Below are 22,672 nucleotides of genomic sequence, written 5' to 3'. Positions count from 1 at the left end.
AAACTTAGATTTAATATTAATTTTTTTATTATTATTATTATGTAAAATGTTACAAATCATGTTTTGTAAATAATTAATTTTAAATAATATTGTGACATATAATATGAATTATTATGAATAAATATATATGAATATATAGGAAACGGCTCTAACGATTTCGATGAAATTTGTTATATAGGGGTTTTCAGAGGCGAAAAATCGACCTAGCTAGGTCTTATTTCTGGAATACGCGCATTTTTGAGTTATTACATGTTTTTCGAGTAAAGCTCGGTCTCCCAGATATTATATTATTTAACAACCATATTTCTATAAGTAAGCAAAATTAAAATTAAAACCCAAAAACAGCATTTAATTTAGAGTTAGACCAAGCTAAGTTGGCAGCGATTCTGATAGCCAAGACTGTGCAAGTGTTATTTAAACGTCATATTTTTCATAGAAGTTTGACGTTTAAAATAACACTTGCACGGTCTGGGCTATCAAAATCGCTGCCAACTTAGCTCGGTTAAACTCTATTGACTTTGCCTTTGATGTATCATCAAAGTTCACGTAAAATCCAAGGAGCCGATTATTTTAGTACCTTGTTACCAAATAATCAAACCATGAAATACTTAAAAAGTCCTTTAATTCTTATAAAACCCACAATATTATAAGTTTAAACTTTTCTAAAAAAACTTTTTTACTCCTAACTATAATCATCAGAAATGGGTACACATGGGCGTCACTAAGGGGGGGCGGCCGCCCCCTAGAGAACAAAATTTTAACCAAATGTATGCCCTTCCCCCTCCCTTGGCCATTGGCCATATGAATGAACGTTAGCCAAATGATGAAATTTTACCAGACCATCAGCTTTCTCAGCATTTTTAGAAGTATAAGAAGAATGGCATTATGTAAGCGACTTTCTCGTGAGGCCTCTTATGGTCGGCTCTGATATATACTAGACATCAGATCTAGGAAATCGGCAGTGTGGCCGGCCAAGTTGAACGAAAAGCCGTGACGTAACTGACATTAGGTATGAGATATAAATGTACTTACGAAAGACTGACGCGCGTGAGATGCCCAAGCCGGACTCCTCTCATGTCGAACAGGAATATGTAGCCGGGCGTGGGCCCGCGCTTGCAGAGACACGCATCTGTGGACAAGAATCAAAACAAAAACCGGATAAGTGCGAGTCGGAGTACATACCGTTGCTTAACTAATTATAAAGACTAGATTTTTTATGATTTAATTACATCCCAAGTGAACTAGAACTTAGCACCCATAAAGATCTCAATTCTTTTGCCGGTAAAGTCAACTAAGGACCATCCATATATATTACCATATATTGTTTACTGAACTTGGCTTCACATTTACTTTTTCCATGGGATATCATTACTTTTTGTACAGAATTTTTTAGTTTTCGTCATAGTTGATTTCAAAACTAAAATTTATTTTTGATATTACAAATTCGATAACTGATAACGACCTAGTTAGTGTGTAAGTAAATAAAAACTGCTTTTTGGAAAATATTACTAATAGTAAAAAAAAAACACTGTTTCTTTATCTTAGGTTCGTAACCACACAATTGCCCAGCTGGGTGCCAAATTTCAACTTGCTAGGTCATCAGGAAGTGGGTTAGGTTTTTGATGTTAGGTGAGTAGGTCAGTCAGTGAGAAAACTCTCGATTTCTAAATGTTTGTATCTTAATAACCGGTTGACCTACATTCCTGAGATTTAGCGTTCTAGTTCACCTCAAGGGTGTTAATAAATTAACCAAATTTCATATGTTTATGTTTAATGGATTTTAAGTTACGTGGCTCAAAAGTGGCTCCAAATGGTTCGTGTAATATAAATAAATGAGTGGCGTGTCGCCAGTTCTCTTTTTTTGAACTTGGCTTGTCACGCTGCCACGTGTCTAGATGTTTTCTGTAGGTGCTTAGAGAAAATTCAAAAGCGGGATAAATTTGAGAATTGCTAATATCTACTAAACTATAAGCACTTTCTTCTATAGCAACAGTAACCAAGGTTAGCGTTGCAATAGCGTAAATATTGCCATTTTCAAAATAACCCTGCTTTCGAAGTTACCTTAATGCACCATATATTTAAGTACCGTGTATATTATCAAATATATAATTATTTAACTCCGTATAAGATAAATAAAGTCTAAGAAAAAAACGTGCCTCGAAAAACCAAGAAAAAATTATGCTGGAATGGCCATATACCTTTAGCCTATACTCGAGTAGATGGCGACACTGTTTGATATTTAACACATACCAGTGAAAGAACATGGGTCAAATAGCCATATCCATATGTCATTCTAAGAGTTTTAGTCCTCTGTCGAAAGATGGCAGTAAATTTAGGTGAATACAAAATTTACTTTGACAATGCGCCTCTATACTCAATTCTCTTTTATATTATTGGGCATATTTTGGGACTAAGTTATTTGATTTACTATACTGTGTAAGATGTATAAGGTCCCATAATACTTATTTGCCTCGGGAAAAATAAATTACTAACATTCCTGAGCCGAAATTCCTTTAGAAATGATTGCATTACTTGGGAAGTCAATCCAATATTTCGTCGAGCGAATTATTCAAAGTGAAGGATTTCAGCTGAGAATCAGGAGCGTAACGAAGGATCCAGTTGTCTAAGGACGGAAATAATTATGCTATCCTGTTGTTTAACCACTTTTTGTTTAATATCATGGTAAGTTTTATTAAAAACTAGCGACCTGCACTGGCTTTTTACAACACATTATACACCTAAACCTTCTTCAAGAATCACTCTATTAACAGACGAAAACCGCATGAAAATCCTTTCAGTAGTTTTTGAGTTTATCGCGAACATACAGACAGACAGACGCGGCGACATTATTTACAAGATGTAGTGACAGATGATAGACATTTACAAAAAAATACAAAATATTTATCGTACGTGAACATTGTCATGCGACCGTATAAGAAGAGTCACCTTGATTCCATCGTAATAACTTTGATAAAACTAGATGTACGCATTTTTTTGAATAAATTTCTTATTAAACTTGAACTTTATCATAATCACAGTAAAATCTGGTTTTCCATGACGTGTTTTATTTAATATTCATCACGTTTGTGTAGTTTGTGTATTAATTTTGCAAAATTCGGATAAATTGACCAAAGGGCGTTGTGGATTTATAAAGAAATAAATAAAATCTAAATCTGTCATCTGCCTCTCTATCGCTCTCGCATATATACCTATTAGGAGGACCTAACCTTGTTGTCATATGTGTACTCGGAATTTATGAACTAGATCATTTTTCTTTTACTGTACCCCTAGTGTAACTAAATTCGATTTTGAAACGTGACGTACGCGTTTGCGTTTAGTCTCATTTTGTATTGGATTTAGAAAGAGCGCGCCAAGCGGGACGTTTTGGAAACTCAAAATCCTATACAAAATGAGACTTAACGCAAACGCGTTCGTCACGTTATGATGTCGATAACATTTACACTAGGGGTACTGAGCAGTCATGTTATCGTTCGCTAGTAGATAAATAGTATTGTATAGAGCAAATCTTGTTTATACTCGCTATTTTGAAGTGCCAAGTGAAGATTTATGTTTAACGAAACCGAGAAAAAGTATGTAAGTAGTAGGATTTCGTTCACTATAGAAAAATACACGTGAGGTCTCCTTATACCCCCCCTCCCCCAACGTGATCTGTCGTGATTTTTTCGTGACCCCCCCCCCCCCCCCTATCGAACCTCGCGTGATTTGTACACAAACCCTTGACGAGTGTGTAGTGCGAGTTCATACATCTGCTACTTGTATTTATTAGCAATGTTTAAAGAGCTTTTTGCAAAAAAAAAAGAATGGGACACTTATGGTAGGAATGCTATCCGTAAAAACTTCGACAAGCCAACTCCATTGGCAATACACGAATTTGGATTTCAGAAGGTAGCAGTAGGCTTAGGGTCCTAGCTATAGTGCATTTTTTATAAATTTATAATAGTGGTAAAGCAAACCGCAATATTAGACATGATAGGAAAGAACCCTACCCCAATGTACCCTCCTCCAATTGAGGGGGGATTTAAATCTTCTCGGGTCAGAGGTGTCGGGTTAGAGCCGGTGTAGCTTTATTTGACGTTCATAAGCGCATTGTAATATATATGCCTACATGAATAATAAACTATCTTTATGTTTATCTTTAACCCTAGCATTTCGGAAGACAAAGTTAATTACGACTACTTTAGGGATTATAAAAATTGTAACCTTAAAACAACGGGGTATAAGATCTGATTACATACGTTGATAGAAAACGCCAACCGAATGAATGAATCAATGAAATAATTTATCGCGATAAACCTAAATAATGTATGTAAATAGTCACGTCAGTTTTCGTCGCATCTGTCATTCGATAAATTTTTGTTTGACGTTTGACGATGTACGATTGTCATCTTGGCTAGGCGCCATGGACGAATAGAAAAAGTAATTTCTAAGAAAACCTCTCTACGCTCTACGTCCATCTGTTCCTTGGTACATATAGGCAATTTTTGAATTTAAAATTAGTAGGCTAAACCAAGTTTACCTAAATTGCGTATTTACTGCAGCCTACCAAGCTGGCGGCCTTGAGCAGTTCTGCCGCATTCACTATATACCTCTTGACACTTATGGCTGAGGAATAGGGGTCAAAGTTGCGTAGATATTATTGGTGCAGCGAAGGGCTAGTGTCGCAATTGAGTAGACCGGTTCTTGTTTGTATTGAATGTTTAGGATTGTATTGGCTAAAAGGCTTATTACACTTATCCTGCCTTCGGACGGCGAACAATCGGCCGCGATGTCGGCCCCTAGATGGGGCCGAAGGATCATTTTCCGTTTCATGAAATATTAGCATGTGCTAATATTCTACAATATTTCTTGATGTAAAAAACTTTTTAACAAAAAATAAAACCGACTTCAAAAATTACCAAAAGCGCCATACTTGTACCTATAACATTTGAAGAGTTCCCTCGATTTCTCCAAGACCCCATCATCAGACCCCGACTTGGTGCCAACGGGACCATCTCGGGGTTATACCCGTTCGATTAAAAAAAATAATTGAAAATCGGTTCACGATTCTCGAAGATATTGAGTAAAATACATACAAAAAAAAATTCAGTCGAATTGAGAACCTCCTCTTTTTTTGAAGTCGGTTAAAAATAGTGCAACTGCAAAAATATCAAACATTAATCATTTTTGTAAAACGAGACAGTATTTTTTACATGTCAAATATTGTTGACGATGTTCTTATATTTCGTGAAACGGAAAATGATCTTGCTTGAGTTGCTTGGGCGAAACGTCAGCCACGATCGCAAGTTCCGATGGCAGGATGTGTTAATAAGCACTTAAGGTAGGGGAACTATACTCTCGCGTCGAATAATGTGGCCCTAGTGAAAACGGGTACAAGTCTCTGGCAGTTTAGGTGTATAAGGGCATAAGTGTTACGTGGAACTTACACCCCTTTACACCTGCGCTGCCAGAGACTTGTACCCTTTTTCACTAGGGCCACAGTACTGTCCCTGTGACAGTTCTAGGGCCTGCTCCCGGTTCTCCCGGTACCGGTATTTCCCGGGAATAATACGTATAGTCTGCCCGTCTACCTCGACACCATGTTTCCTGCTGTTGGTCATCACTTTAGTCTTTCTTTCATGCTAGCGTTGTCCCGGCATATTGCCACGGCTCAAGGGAGCCTGGGGTCCGCTTTGACAACTAATCCCAAGAATTGGCGTAGGCACTAGTTTTTACGAAAGCGACTGCCATCTGACCTTCCAACCCATAGGGTAAAACTAGGCCTTGTTGGGATTAGTTCGGTTTCCTCACGATGTTTTCCTTCACCGAAAAGCGACTGGTAAATATCAAATAACATTTCGTACATAAGTTCCGAAAAACTCATTGGTTTGGTACGAGCCGGGGTTTGAACCAGCAACCTCCGGATTGCAAGTCGCACGCATATCGCATAACGCAGTCGTTATGGTCATCACTTTAGTCTTTGCACGATTCATTTGAAGTATATCCTGAAGGCTTGCGTAGCACAAATTTTGGAGCATTTGCTGTAGTTCTTCTGCAGAAAGAACAATGTCGTCGGCGAAACGGAGATTTGATAGCCTCCTAATCACCGACGACTTATCCCATAGTCTCCCACGAAACCGCCAGGCTATTGAAAACTTCTTCAAGGGTGCTTTTTTGCAAGTTTAGGATCAGGATTAGGATCGTTCAGTTTACGTTGTTAGATAAACGTAAAGTATCTTTTATGTTTGTCATTTCTCGAACATATTACGTAAAACCAAAATATCGAAATTTTCAATAATTTAACTGCAGGTATCTAACCTAAACCCACACTGAAAAATCAGAGCTTCATTTTTCTGCCTAAGCACATATAATGTCTCAAATAACCTGTAAATAAACTCAGCCTTTGAGAAAATAAATAAGAATCAAGCAAGCTTGTGAAAGCTTACATTACAAGCGCTTTACAAAGAAAGGTCGGAACGCGGGACATCAAAGAAAGGTAGGTACTGAATATAGACACAGGATTGTCAAAGGAACATTTTGAATGCTGCCTGGGCCTTTTTATAATACGGGTATGTGATTGTGAAGCTGCTCATGTATAGTGTAACGAATCAAAGGCCTTGGTAGAATCAATTACTTTTATTTTACTCCAAGTTATTACTCAAACACCCTTAAACAATCTTAACTTAACACGCAATAACCTTTTAATAGACTTCTTTCCTTTTTAATAGTCTTTGTGCTAAATGTTACTGGTTCAAGCGTCATAGTGAGAATGATCCTTCCACCCCATGGTACGTTATATTTATACGTTTTCATGATTAGAATCTGCGGGTAGGAGAGAAGGCTAATTGTCGCATTAACAAATATTCGGGAAAACACTAATCACATTTTTAATCACTACCTAGTTTAAGATACATTAGTTTATCATAACACAGAATATATAATTTATTCTCGAAATCCTATGAAATATCACAATAGGTAATTTAATCCATTTTCAGTCATCCGAATATGACAAAGATCGTGATCAAAGGTTAGGCAACTTTTTGGGTATTTCGGGAGGACGATTTTTTGTTCTATATCTACGACTTATTGTGTATACAGAAAATGGAACTCTATCTATCCACCAAATTTTTTGATATCTGCCAAAAAAATAAATCTACAATTAAATTAAAGTCAGATGTGTAGATGTACCTAGGATTTCGTTTTAACTGATCCGTTTAAAGCCATAAAGAAATCATGCCATTAAATGAACTGCAGAATACGATATCTTCTTATTTAGTCAAGACAATTGAAACGACCTCAAGCTCAGGTTGCATTGTTTTATTAAAAAGTTAATTCCTATATACCTTCGGGCACCATCATCAGGCCAGTTTGATATAAAAACAAGAAACAAGTTTATATTCAACAGAACAAATAACACCAATTGACATATATTTCATTATTTAACTTGATTGATGATCATGACGTCGCTCATTGGACTGCAGATCGCACAAAAAACATACTTTTTTTTAGAAAACTTTTGTGTCTAGAATATATAAGACCCGTCATAGGCAAACCCTTGAGGAGGTTTGTGTGCCGATGGGGAGTTCAGACAAAAAAACAATAAGTATATTAATATCTTAAATCTAATAAAAAAACATTGTAGGATTCTTAGTATAAGTTGCTTCTGTCTTTAGATTTTAATAAGTGCATTTTAATAACTGTTTTTAAATGTTTATCATTTAAGTACTTTACACGAACATCTTCTGGCAAATCATTTAATATTTAGGTAAGATACATGTATACAGCCTAGTGCCATATATGTTATTATATTTGTTTTGTCTCTGTAGACTTCTTAGTTTTGTACATCTTTTGTTTACTTTTAGTTTAGTAACATAGTGATATTCTTCAGTTAGTATTGCTAGTTTACACTTATTTTGCACCGGGAGTACATTGCAGTATTTGAAAAGTTGTGCAAATTCTGTTTCATATTTCTTTTTGATATGCTTAGGTACAAAAAAAAAAGTGTAAAAATATGGGTGTACACATCTTATTCAAAAATATGTCCCATAGCATCTTATTCCAGTGTAATAAGAGCGTAGTACCATATTTATGAGACGATTCTTTCGATACAATTTTTGCACTTGACTGTACAAGAGTCTTCAATAATCTTATTTTTTTTTTTCATTTATTATCACAAATAGTATGGTACATTTTAAACTTGTGTTAGGTTCGCCAAACTTGCGTTTAACGGCGAAATGAGGCACTCATTTTCAACGTTAGTACCTTAATCTAAATTATATGATTAACTTATAATACTAAGGTTAATACATATTTATATCATATTAACACAGTATAAGTAGTTGTAGTATATTTACCTATCCTATTTATTTAGTTAGACATGCGTTGTACCTAATAGCAACTTCTTAATTTTTGATTTAAAGATGTTTTTACTAGCACATTCGTCATTTGTAAGTTATTTAGGTATATCTATGGATGTCTGTTTTGTTTGTATATAGTAATAGTAAGTGTGTAATGTAATCAGTACCCCTAGTGTAACTTTGATCGACATCATAACGTGACGAACGCGTTTGCGTTAAGTCTCATTTTGTATAGGATTTTGAGGTTCCAAAACGTCCCGCTTGGCGCGCTCTTTCGAAATCCAATACAAAATGAGACTAAACGCAAACGCGTACGTCACGTTTGAAAATCGAATTTATTTACACTAGGGGTACTGACCAACTTCTTAACTTATAAGTTCTTCGGACAAGCTTTGTGTATAGTATGAATTTTCTAAAATGATTTTTAGGCCTCAGACACTAATCTGTTAAACAAGAGCCATTGTTTCTTTCATGCGGTTAGCTCCTGTGTTAGGCACGTGGCAAAGCAACAATTTCCTTTAAAAAACAACTGTATCGTGAACTATCACGAACACGATACCGAATATGTCCTTAAATGGTTCTCCACTATTTTTGTTACACCCTGTATGTGTTACCTAAGTAAATATTCTATACAGTACTTTTGACACTACTTTCCAGCACGCGTGCGGGAATGAGCACTTTCCGTGCATATTTTGAAGCTTTAAAGGGCCATATGTACTGTGAGTGTGTGAAACGTTGAGTGTGGGAAAAGAGCTCACCAGCCAGACAAGAAGGCTTGTGTTGTGGATATTATATTATTTCATATTTCTTTATTGATAAAATTACAAATTTTACATGTCAAAAGGTAATACAATATATAATTAGGACAACGATATATATTACATACACAAGTCTTCTTGGCTTACATTGGGCACCATCAGCCGTAAAAGTGCATGGCGACTTTATCAATGAATTCATTTATTAGTAATTTCTCCATGCTATTTCGCAGCTCACTGTACTTCGAAATCGAAATCTTTATGTCACAGTTTTGTTACACACAACAATGAAAACGTTTCTAATTATAGAAAGCGTATTGCTATTGCTTGTGATTGACAATTATGATCTTTCTAATGTTAAGCGAGGCCCTGAGTCTACGAATTCGTAAGAATATTGCATAAGTTGCATGTTTTGTTTTGTTCAATTTGCAATCAAAGCAAAACTCTATTCCCTAGACTGTAGGTTCAAATTTCACTAGCAAATTTTGGAAGCTTTTCTTGTATGGAGGAGGTTAAATGACAATTAGTAAACCTTAATGCAGAGGCATAAGGTGTACCTATGGTTAGTAAAGTTAAGAGTGTTGTTATTCTATCAATATTTGCTCAGGTGAACGTTGAGGTTGCGACCTTTTGACATAGTGTATGTAAACATAAGTTTTATATACTTTTATACAGGTTTTACACACAACGTAAGGTAATTGGCGTAAGGAATTTTCTCAGAAAAAAAGTTAAGCAAAAATAATGGTTGCCAGTAAAATTGTATATGTTACGGGTTGATTAACCGGGCAGTATAAATAATGACCGGTCAAAACGCCGAAGAGCGTCGGGCAAAGTGATAAATTTATTACTTTGGGCGGTCCATATTAATACTGCTCGACGTCCGTGGTCCATTTAATAAATCAAGGTTTCAGATAGCTTGATTTTATCACCTGGACCGAGCACTATAAATACTACGCTTCTTCTAGCCGGGCAATATGATAAATTCCTAATCTAACCTAAACTTTGAACTACTGTTCTAAATATTTTGTTTTATTGAATTGCCCAAGTTAGGGTGGTCATTATTCATACTGACCAGCCAAAGTGATTAAACATGCAGTTTAAATTACATTGCCCGCTTGATGCTGGCATTATGCATACAGACCGGTCATTTTTCATAGTGACCGGACTTATCAATTTGCCCGTAACTTTGGCGAAGGAGGGTGTAACATTTAATTGCAACGTACATAGGGATCTTTCCATCAGAAAAGGGTCCTTAAATACCATAATATATGCATTAGGACTCTTATCTAATGGAAAGCCACAAATATTCGTGATAGATTCGTGAGCAAAAGTGTCACCGTTTGAGGAGTACAATCTATGTTTTAATTATTTGCTCGTGTGACACATCGGGTATACAAATAACTACCCTTACCGGGAATGGAACTCAGAACCTCTGGCTTCATAGGCCACTACCAACTGTGCTAAAAGGCCGTTAAAATATTGACTAAGGTGAACGTGCACACACTATTGACAGACACATTGATTAGTCAAATAGTTGTACAAGGTGGCGGATTTTATTGCGCCGGCGAGGGGAAGCACCGTAAAACCACCATCACAGGCCTTTGCGTCTATTGCAGACGATTTAATCATTGCTATTTAGACAACGGTTTCGGTGACTGTGGAGGCCGATGCGTGAGCGGCACGACCTCCCACATTTTTGGCAGAGAAAGATCATGCCACCTGAGGTTCCAGTCCCGGTTTGCTTTCTGCGACACCTTCTGCTATCTAACACATTAAACCAGGCTTTTTCGCATAGCCTTCTCCCCTCCACAACACGCTTGCGCCATCCATCAGGGTCATCAGGGTCAGGGTCATCAGGGTCACAAAACTGGCACTGACATTTTTTAACAATACACGCTAATTGGGTACTTACACTATTTTCTGAAAACTCCCTAATGCATGATTAATTTTTACCTCGTCAAACCCAGGGCATTTTTGCGCTTTTGAATTTGGAACTTTCTTTTTATTTCTATCTCTCTCTCTAAGTCTCTGTCTCCACCTTGGTCGATCCGAAGCCAGCCCTTTAGTGTCCTGGTACCACACGGCCCCTACATGCTCCTTTACTTGGCTCATATAACTTTTTCTTGGTCTTCCCGTCCCTTTCCTTCCATTTATTTTCCCTTCTATAATGTTTCTGATCAAGTGGTCGTGTCGTAACAGGTGGCCGATCATTTTTCCTCTTCTATTTTCAATAATGCTGATCAAGCTTCTCTTTTCCTTCACTCTTTTTAGGACGGCTTCATTGGTAACTCTTTCTGTCCAACTATTCCTTCCATCCTTCGCCAACACTTCTCAAATGTTTGTAAATAGTGTTCAACTCTTTTATTTAGTGTCCATGTCTCATATGCATATAAAGCGATAGACCATATGTATGTCTTCATAAATTTCTTCCGTATGTTTAAGGATATACGTGATTTGAATAGGTTTTTCTTCTTATAGAAAGTCTGTTTAGCCATTGCAATTCTTGCTTTTTGCAATATCTGGAATACATCTTGAGTTTTCTGTTATGATACTTCCCAAATATTTGAAGTTCTTGACTTGTTCTATATTTCTTCCCCTTATTTTTAGCTCACTCTTTATATTAGAGTCCAAAACTCGAATTAAATTTGTACTCGTACAAGTACTTACGAAGTTAAAACATTGAAATAAGTTTGCTTAAAAAAATGTTATTTAATTTCTCCTAAGAAACTGCATTTATAGTCTTCTGGATTAGGTACATTTTCCTAAAAAACTGCATTTACCTTTTCTTTTTTCGAAGAAAGTTTAAGAAACATATAAGTTCCCGGAAAATTTATGTATGGATATGCCAAATGATGTTTAATAAATCAAGTGACCTGAGAAAATATTGATCTATTGACATAGACGCGACATATTACATAGTTAAATATTTGTACAAGGACTAGAAGAATTTATTGAGGCTTCCAGGGGAACTAACTTAAAGCTCAGTCGAACTAGACGCACGCACCGCACGCGGACTGGACGCATGCGGCGCGCGGTGCACTCGAAACCGGGCGACGCGAGCGGTCGGTCGCGCGCGCGGCTCGATCAAAATGTACTCGTACCTATAGATCTGAATGAACCTGTTTTGGACGACCGCGGCGGCGGCTCGCCGAGCCTTGCGTCGCGTGCATCCCGCCTGCGGGCCTGCGCCCTAAAAGTAGCTCTCATACAATCGAGATTACGCTCTCATTTTAAAACGACATGCTTCAAATTATATGAAACTTAATTGGCATGAACATTCAAGTAATACAGTACCTGTGGGCGACCGAGCTTTGCTCGGTTATAACTATTTATTGTAATATGGTGGTGTATAGGTGATAATCTTAACTACGTTTTTTTACTAAATTAAACTTGTCTAAAACAATAAAAATTAAAAAATTATATATAAACTTGAACATATAAAAAAAAAGTTAGTCACCGGGCGAAATTCGAACCCGTAACACTCGTTTAGCAGTCCGCGTCTTAACCCGCTGGACCAGACGGACAGTGGCCGGCAACACGAAATTAGCGACCATATTCTGCGTCGAAAGAAAAACGCATGAAAACTCGAAAACACGCGTTTTCCCAAACATAAGAATAATCTAGATAGATTGTATACCCCCAAAAACCCCCATATACCAAATTTCAGCGAAATCGTTAGAGCCGTTTCCGACATCACAGAAATATATGTATATATATATATGTACAAGAATTGCTCGTTTAAAGGTATAAGATATATATCACTTGCGACAGTCAACGTCAATGCATATTGGTTGTAAACCCTAGTTTTCAATATCAAAGAAACGTCGCTCAGTTTGCCAAATGCACCCCATCCCAATTGAATGCGCCTACTAACTTTAACATCCAAGGGGTTACCGTCTAGCGTTATTTTCTGACCCAAATATACATAATCGCTTACTCTCTCCATCGTTTTGCCTTCCGATGCTCTGAATCCACTTTGTTTTCTCCATATTCATTTTTAGACCAACTTGCATCAATGCCTGGCCTAGATCGTTGAGCATTTGTTCATTCGCCATCGCCATGTTTCCTTATAGTCCATACACGCATAAATCGGTGTTATAACTTACAAATCTTGTTATGAATTGCAGGTATATTACCTATTTGCTTCGGCATCTGCATCTTTGAACCTTATACACGATAAACATCCATTTCAATTGAATATATATCTATGTTTGATTACACGATTACACGTACATGTAGGGAAACCGGTACGACGTTTATGTATTTCTATACTTTGTACCCAATGACATGTAATAATCTAATACTATATGGCTACCACGTCTTTGACCTATTCGCTAAGGTAAACTTACTTTCTATGCATCTCGTACTGGCATATTAGTGCGAGCGAGATGTATAGAAGTTACGCAGACATTAGAGAAAATGTCAGTTTGATACTGATAAGACAGTCGTGGTCAGGCTTCTGTACGATAAATTATCAATTTATCATAGTATTCAGAGTAGGTATTTCATTGAGACTTGGCTCACGAGATAACCGCCATGTGGGATGTTGATTCGACCATCATAGTTGTTTCAGCGAATGGTCTCATAGCGGAGAGTATCGACCAACATCTTGAGAGACTCTCGCTAGGTGGTTGGATCAAGGGTCAGATGCAGAAGGCGGTGATCTTGGACACGGCGCGGATAGTCTGGCGGTTTCTCTCTCTCTCTGCGGTCCTGACCACCGGCAGCTTGGGCCCTGCCCCCGTGCCTCGCTGCTGACAGCACCCTAGGTTAGGTTTTTTATAATGTATTAAATGTATTGTTTTTGTGCGTGTTTTTGTATTTTCCTTTTATATTATAATTATAAACAACCTAACTTAAGAAGAAAATTAAGTAAAGGGAATAATAGAGAAGCTATACCACACAATGAAATTGTCGTAATCGCAACATGCACCACGCGACCAAAACGTCTAAGCGCCCTAAAATTCATGGCGCTTACGCGTTTAGGTCGCGGGATTCACGCTCCTATGGTTTGTTGTCAAAACAACAACAACGCATGGGGCAAAATACTATTTATCTGTGTGTCATTTATATACGTAGTAATAGTTCAATGTCGCATTCTTCTTTAAAAAAAAAATCTTCCAAGTAAGTATGATGATTTCGTCAATGTCAAAAATGCGCTCGTAGAGGATGACGTTGTTCGATAGGTAATTGCTTTTAGTAAAGTGATAGCTGGACTTTAAAGAGAGCCACCATGGAGTGCCGGGCGTTGTCTAAATGCGTTTCAACACTTATTCTTTATTAGCTGCTCAGTGGCTGCACAGTACACTTTCAACAATATTTCTTACCAAAAATTTTTTTCGAAATGATGTGACTTTTTTTTATGACATAGGTGGCGAGCGAGCAGAAGAATCGCCTGATGGTAAGCGATTACCGTCACCCATGAACACCCGCAACACCCGAGAAGTTGTAAGTGCGCCGACCTTTAAGATGAGAATATGATCTTTTCTTGAAAGTTTGAAACTTATGAAAGTCGTATCGGTCCGGAAATACCGCAGGCAGCAGTTCATTCCACAGCCCTGGTTCCATCACGTCTAGCTTTCGTTCGCAGCTCATGTGGCTCCTTATTCGGCGTAGACGTAACCTTCACACTCTTTCTCTTCTTTATAGCATACTTCTTATCCTGCAACTCTCCGCTATTTCAAAGACTGCTTTAGCTTTATTCAGTCTATCAGATGTTCCCAAAATTATCTCCTTAAACTCCCGTCATCGTCATCTAAATTTTTTAAAGGTTCTTTTACGTTCCAGGCCGTTCGGTTGTGGAACTCATTACCTTCTGACTTAAGGTATGCTAAATCACTTCATATTTTATAAGCTTTTATTTAACTTCCCCTGTTAGTATGTATGGGACAAATCTTACAAGTTAAATTTGACCCTCTTCCCGGTTTCCATACATTTGTAAAATTTGCATACATATTTAAGTCGGGTGACAATGCAATATTATGGCACTATCAAGCTGATCTGATGATGGGGACAGGAGGTGACCATAGGAAACCTGTGATAAAACAACGCAACCTAATTGTGTTTGGGGTTTTTAGAATTGTCTCGATGAGTATTAGTTGCGTGTGGAAAATAAAGTACAGTCAGCGATAAAAGCTTGTACCAAAAATGAAATTTTTGCCAGAAACTTATTTAAAACTCAATTGAGAAAAGTGAAGTGAAGTGATGTATATGTATGTAGTTTATACTATTTGCTATTTATGTATATGTGTAACTTGGTATTATTATTTCTCAACTTCTATCATTCTCACATTACTTGTTTTTTGCCTTGTCTCCACTACCCTACGGTTGTCTGGAATAGATCGCTATTTAGCGATAAGACCGCCCGTTGTCTACCATAGTCTAAGTTGTGTGTTTAATTTGTATGTCATTATGTTATTTTGATATTGGTGAGCAATAAAGAACATTTGTATTGTATTGTTTAGCTGTGTGAGATAAGAAGTATGGAGCTGATCTTTTGACATTTCAGAAGGAACTTACCAACGGTCATGAAGAGGAGTTTGCAGCCAGGCTCCAGATGGTACTTGGAGGGTTCCGTGTAGTGCAGGCGATGGTAGATCACGTCGTAGCCGTCCACAGACTTCTCGGGGAAAAACGAGAACTCTCTGCAAAGAAAAAAAATACAGGGTAAATTCCAATATATGCAGTGTTTTTTTCAACGTATACCAATCTGCGTTTTACGATTTCTGAGTTGATCCCATAGATTTTCAGTATGACCTATCCATTACTATTAGTATCCGACCGAAGTTTCGGTTTCTAATTAAAATTAAAATAATTGCCGAACAATTGGCCCGCGCCGTAGTAGTATCCGCTACTTTTTATACTGAATGTACTTAAATGTTTTTGTTATGAGGATTGCCGCTTAAGCTATTATTAACGTCGTGCCAATACTAATGGGATGTGACGTAAGCGCCAATGAGCCGTGGAGCGTCACAGTTCGCAGATTATTATAGGGCAACAAAAAAATCCGATTAGTAACTAGAATAGCAGTCGCCTTGATATCGGCTGCTGGTTGCATGTTAAGCGACACTTTAATCAGATAAGGAACAATCACAAGTATATAAACAACCATTTTACAGGCGGATGAAACACAATGTAAGAGGTCAGTTGGAACGATTCCTGTTCTATCTATATTTCTATTCTAACGTTCAAAATTCAAATTCAAAATTCATAAATTTATTCTGCAAGTGGGCCTCAAGGGCTCTTTTACAAGTCAATACAACATTTATAGTAACATCATATAGTGACATGAAAAATACATAACAACATTTATAAATACAAAAGCCAATACCTGGGCAAACATTACATTATAATAATCTTAAAATAAATAATTAATACAATACAAGAGAGATGTATAGTCTCTATGGTTAAAAACACATTAAATCTGGAGATGTAAAAGGTCCCCAATGTCAGAGTACTAATACTAATAAAATTTGGAGGCGTAAAGTCTCTCCAAGTGTCAAAATAAAATTTATACTAAATAAATAAACCGCGTCTGGACTGTTAAACTCGTTCTTCTTTTTCGTGTTGTCCCGGCATTTTTGCCACGGCTCATGGGAGTCTGGGGTCCACTTGGCAACTAATCCCGAAAAGCGTAGGCACTGGCTTTTACGAAAATTGCCATCAGACCTTTCAACTTTCAACCCCGAGGGTAAACTAGGCCTTATTGGGATTACTCCGGTTTCCTCACGATGTTTTATGTTTTTCGTACATAAGTTCCGAAAAACTCATTGGTACGTGCCAAATCTTGGTATTAGTTGTCAAGTGGACCCCAGGCTCCCATGAACCGTGGCAAAATGCCGGGACAACGCGAGGAAGAAGACGAAGAGGGTCGAGTGGAGAAAACGAGGGAAGGTCTTTGTCCAGTAGAGAGGCACTTAAAAATTCAAGCCTTGGCGACCCTCTACATCTCTAAGGATAATTTAATATCTTTTTTATATTTTATCTCTGACCCTTAGAGACTTATACATCTCTAAAGAATTTTAGTATTTTATGGTTTTATTTTTTTATCATAGTTTTTTTTTGTGTAATTTGACATTTAGAGACAGTATACATCTCTAATAAAGTATTTATTATTTCATCGTTTCGATATTTGTAATTGTTTTTTTTATTTTTTTATTTATTGTTTGTAAAAATGGACATGTAAAAGTGCCCCTGTGGCCTATTTGCTGAATAAATGTTTGATATTGATATATTGATAAAAGGTTTGTAAAGCCTCACTCAAAAAGTATATTTCCCGGCACAAAATTTCAACACTTTTTGCCCCCAGCAGGGGAATGAAATTTTATTAACGCAATTCTAGCTAGCAATGACTAATTATAATGTTGCGGTATCTTAGACTATAGGGCCAATTAGATCCACACGTTGCAACGGGCCCGACGTCTGGCTCAAACTAGAGTTGTTTTATCGAAATATCAGCACATTACACGCCGTCAGAGTTAGACCAAGCTAAGTTGACAGCGATTTTGATAGCCGAGACTGTGCAAGGGTTAAGTATTTTAAATTTCAAACTGGTATCAAATTATGACGTTTACATAACACATTCAGTCTGGGCTGTCAAAATCACTACCATCTTAGCTTGGTCTAACGGTCGGGCCGTTTGATTTTTTTCGTTTTTAGGGTTCGTATGTCACAGCCACTTTTTTCCGAAACTATACGAAATATACTGTTGAAACTTGGTAAGTAGATGTATTCTGTGAACCGCATTAAGATTTTCACACAAGAATAGAAAAAAAAAACAATAAATTTTGGGGGTCCCCATACTTAGAACTGAAACTCAAATTTTTTTTTCATCAAACCAGGATAGGTCTTAAAAAATGATATTGAGGTTTCTAATATAATTATTTTCTAAACTGAATAGTTTACGCGAGACACTTCCAGAGTGAAAAAATGTGTGTCCCCCCCCCCCCCCTGTAACTTCTAAAATAACAGAATGAAAAATCTAAAAAACCACCGAAAACTGGTTTGAACGAGATCTAGTAAGTAGTTTTTTTTAATACGTCATAAAATTTAAACCTCCCCACCCCCCCTAAAATCTAAAATAAGAGAATGATAAAACTAAAAATCATATATATGATGTACAATACCATGCAAACTTCCACCGAAAATTGGTTTTAAGAGGAATTCCTAGTTGCGATTTTTCCATACAAACGCTCTCGACTGATTCCTCCCTGGATGTTTAACCTAGAGTAGTGATTTTTTCAAATAAGATCAATATCATCAATATCTGTGCCGCTATGTTTTGCTTTTTTGGATTATTTTATTTTGAAGAAAGATACAGCGCCTCGAAAATCGCAAAAACGGCTAAATTGAATTGGCTGTAAAAAAAGGCACAGTATACAAATATGACAAAAAATATCCAAAAAATCAAAACATAGCGGCATAGATTATTTCTTCCTCTTGCAATTTCCAAAATTTCATAATAATTAGTTGCGTTTTGGAGGAGGAAACAGTCGAGAGCGAAACCTCGATTTTTGAGATTTTTGCGAGTGAATTTCGGTCCGAGCTGCAGTTGTCCTTATCGCACGAATTGGAGGCGGAGACAGTTTCTAAATATACGTACACAGAAGGAATAGTGATGGGCATAACATCCTTATTAGGGATTGCAGAACCGGTACTGTTTTAAAGAACCGGGATTTCTCGGTACTTTCGGAACTGGTCTAATTATTTCATTATTTTAAATAAAACGGCAGCATTTTGCGATTTGCCCACCTTTCGTATTATAATTTAATAATCACATTTTCTTTTACTACGTAGTAGGCAATTTTTTTTAGAAATATAGTATTTTACATTGCTCACACTTGTGCGTCACGAGTAAAAGATAACTACTTTGATGTTTGCCACTAGATAGCAAATTTAATGAAATTACAGTGACGAGGGGATTTATATATAAGTATCGCAGTCATATTGTATAATCCGCCGTATTACATTACGGCTAGCCGATATCAAAATAAGGGCCATTTTGAAATGCGACGGTTCAACGATTAAGGTATGTTGGGTAAATACCGGATGCGGGTGAAGAACGTAGGACATTCATTTCCCCCTAATTTGGCTTTATTTTTTAATGTTGGCAACATTGTGTAAGACGCCATTTCATTGCGCCTCGACTGTCAGTGTCCCCGCGTCGCTCAGGGAGTCGGGCTTGTGCTATGTGCAATCACAGAGAGCAAGGTAAATTTCGCGAATTCTTCCTTCTATCCGATCTTCGCTCTGTAATTTATTTTGCGTATTATGATGAAACTGTGTTTGTTTTTGTAATTGTGTTAATAGACCTAGCACTGCTGTAGACCGATATCCGATCTTGACCCTGCCAGGTAAAGATCGGATCAGAAACAATCAGATCTTTACCTATTTAAAAAACAGCAGTGATTATCAAACTTTAAATTTTCTTCAATTTACCTACTGACCTTAATTATCACATTTATTGTTTTCTTGATCACACTTTCGTACCATTATTTTTATCCAGTACCACTACCAGCGGGACGGTTACTGACAATGTAATTTTTTCAATTTCCGCAACCTAAAGGTTGCCTTTTAGCGATAAGACCGCATGTTGTTTACCGGTGCTTATGTGTATATTTTCTTTTGTATTTTTTTCTTTTATTGAGGTGTGCAATAAAGAGTATTTATATTGTATAGGGATGATGATACATGTTGAAATTTATAACAAAATCGAGTAAAATAGATAGCAAATGAGCAATTTTTCGCAATAAAGTACCTACACATACGGATGCATATGTAGATGTGCACGCATACATACATTGCTAGTTTCGGATACAAAATAGAGATAGGGCTTCGAAATTAGTTTCCTTAAAATGCTTCAAGAGGGCTCTCTTGTCCTATATATTTACTTTACTCTTTACATACGATCCTTACATTTTATCAAAAAAAAAAGATTGTATATCAATTATATATATATATATATATATATATATATATATACATAATTGCAAAATTAAACCAACAAAATCGCAATTTTAATTATTTTCCATACTTCAAGATGGGCTCTCAGTGACCTTGACCTTTTTAAAGAACTACTTAGTCTTTTTGATTTCTAAGTTTGATTCTTATTTTTTTGGCGACCTTCATTAAAAATGACTGGGCACGATTATTTTTTATTTTGATTTTTGTCCCTCCTACTTAAGTACTTAATATCTTCCAGTACATTCCATTCAATAAACAATACATTTACACTTTCCCTAAACCTGTACAGTTCACGAAATCTTAAATTGTCAAAACTACGCAACGTATCTATTATTTTAATGGTTTTTTTTATTACTTCGGGTAAACCTTACAATAAGAGGTTTCTTAGCACATTGTTTACTTATCAAATTGCATTATGACATAGGTATCAAAGTTTGAGAGCCACAATTTTACCAATTTTTGTATCCGGGTTAAGATCGGATACAAAAGGGTAGACACCGGACCTATTTCTTTGTGATACCTTATTCTCTTTCCATTAGAAGCAACTTATTTTCACCATCCAATGTTCTCCCTTGATGGCAAAACACTCGTTACCCTAAAAAAAATTATGTCTCATCTTTACACAGGTACAAAACTAAAACCGTTCTATATTGAAGATTACCAAAATTCAGGCCGAATCTACGGTTATTATTTAACGATTCGCTACGTACTTCAAGAATCTGTCACGTGTTGAGATCTCGAAAAATCATTTTTTCACGAGTTCTCTCAATTGGTCCCAAAATTGTCCGGCATTATCCCAACATACTTTATCCAGATTGTCATTGCGATACGTTCTTCAATAAGGCGGCCCAAGTTTAGCCCCATTGTACTACAAGTTAAATAGATTGTAGTTTAACCATAGGTATATTTATACCTACTTACAAAATTTCACAACACACCATGATCACTCCCAACTTACTGATACGGATAGGTACAGTCAAGTGTAAAAATATGGGTGTACACATCTTACTCAAAAATATGTCCCATAGCATCTTATTCCAGTGTCATAAGAGCGTAGTACCATATTTATGAGACGATTCTTTCGATACATATTTTTGCACTTGACTGTACGATGACAACCGAAGCTGAGACATCATTCTTTTTTGCAGTTTTTACCTACATATATGGTAATTAATATCAATCAATCAATCAATCATTTATTATTTCGTCATCATAGGTGTAAAAGACATTTAGTACAGGTGATAGGGTGTTTGGTATTAGGGTGTAATAGATACAGTATAATATAATAACCGGCCAAGAGCATGTCGGGCCACGCTTAGTGTAGGGTTCCGTAGTTACTCTTCCGTCACAATAAGCTAAACTGGAGCTTAAAGTATAGTAAATTGTTAACCAAGGGATGAAACGGTACCTTTTACCCGAGTTAAACAAATAGGCAAATTTGCATAATCAGTACCTAATTAAAATAAGTCTTTTTACTATGAAGGGAAAACTTTTTGCGATAACTCAAAAACAGCTAAACTGATCATGTCCGCTATAGTTTTCATTTAATGTCTTTCTTAAGCTCTACTTCCACGATTTTTTTCATATTTTTTGGACCTATGGTTCAAAAGTTAGAGGGGGGGGGACATATTTTTTTTTCTTTCGGAGCGATTATCTCCGAATATATTCACTTTATCAAAAAATGTTTCTTGAAAACCCCAAGTAGTTTTGAAAGACCTTTCCAACGATACCCAACACTCTAGGGTTGAAGCGAAACAAAAATTTCACCCCCACTTTACGTGTAGGGGAGGTACCCTAAAAAAAAAAAAATTTTTAGATTTTATTGTACGACTTTGTCGGCTTTATTGATTTATATATCCATGCCGAATTTCAGCTTTCTAGCACTAACGACCACGGAGCAAAGCCTCGGACAGACAGACAGACAGACAGACAGACAGACAGACAGACAGACAGACGGACATGGCGAAACTATAAGGGTTCCGTTTTATGCCATTTGGCTACGGAACCCTAAAAAATGAAAAACAAGAAGTTGTTTTAGTTATTACCACGTAATATACGTGGTAACAACTAAAACAACTTGCGTCGGGCAGCGCAGAATAAATTCCGTCTGGCTCGCGGGCGATGTCGACGGAACGGCGCGCAATGAGCGAGCGCACGAGTCTCGCGTCTGTGTGCGCGCACTCACACTTAGATAGCTCCGGCTCCCGCCCACCGCAGCGCGACAGAAACATAGCTTCAAAAATTCGAGATTTGAAAAGTTGCTCAGCTAGGAATTGCTCTTAACGAGATCTAGTAAGTAGTTTTTTAATACGTCATAAATGGTACGGAACCCTTCATGGGCGAGTCCGACTCGCACTTGACCGCTTTTTTAAATATTATAAAAGTTAGGAGCAAAAAACAGGTTTCATACATTTTTTTAAGCTCCTACAATATTGAAAAAATCGAAAAAAATCAAACGGTCAGGCATGGCTAAGATTATAACACTTCAAATTGTGGAAAAATATTTTCAATTATGTTAATATCCAGAGAGGAAAATGGGGCCTATGTTTCTATAGAAAGGGGGTTCTGTAGCGGTCGTCCCCTTTTGTCTTAACCAGAAAT

The 22,672-nt window shown here is 36.9% G+C and overlaps 1 protein-coding gene across 2 annotated transcripts in view; it reads right to left on the bottom strand.

Annotated features, from left to right (window-relative positions):
- LOC133528959 (alpha-tocopherol transfer protein-like) overlaps positions 1-22,672 on the bottom strand; it is a 37,640-nt gene that overhangs the window by 13,697 nt on the left and 1,271 nt on the right. For both annotated transcript variants that reach the window (XM_061866496.1, XM_061866497.1), the window contains exons 2-3: positions 15,629-15,753; positions 1,033-1,129 (exon numbers count right to left, since the gene is read on the bottom strand). In XM_061866496.1, coding sequence (XP_061722480.1) covers positions 1,033-1,129; positions 15,629-15,753 — 222 coding nt within the window. The remainder of the gene's footprint in view (positions 1-1,032; positions 1,130-15,628; positions 15,754-22,672) is intronic.

Source organism: Cydia pomonella, chromosome 20, assembly GCF_033807575.1.
Source record: "Cydia pomonella isolate Wapato2018A chromosome 20, ilCydPomo1, whole genome shotgun sequence".
NCBI classification, from domain to species: Eukaryota; Metazoa; Arthropoda; class Insecta; order Lepidoptera; family Tortricidae; genus Cydia; species Cydia pomonella.
This window is presented reverse-complemented; position numbering and strand designations above follow the sequence as displayed.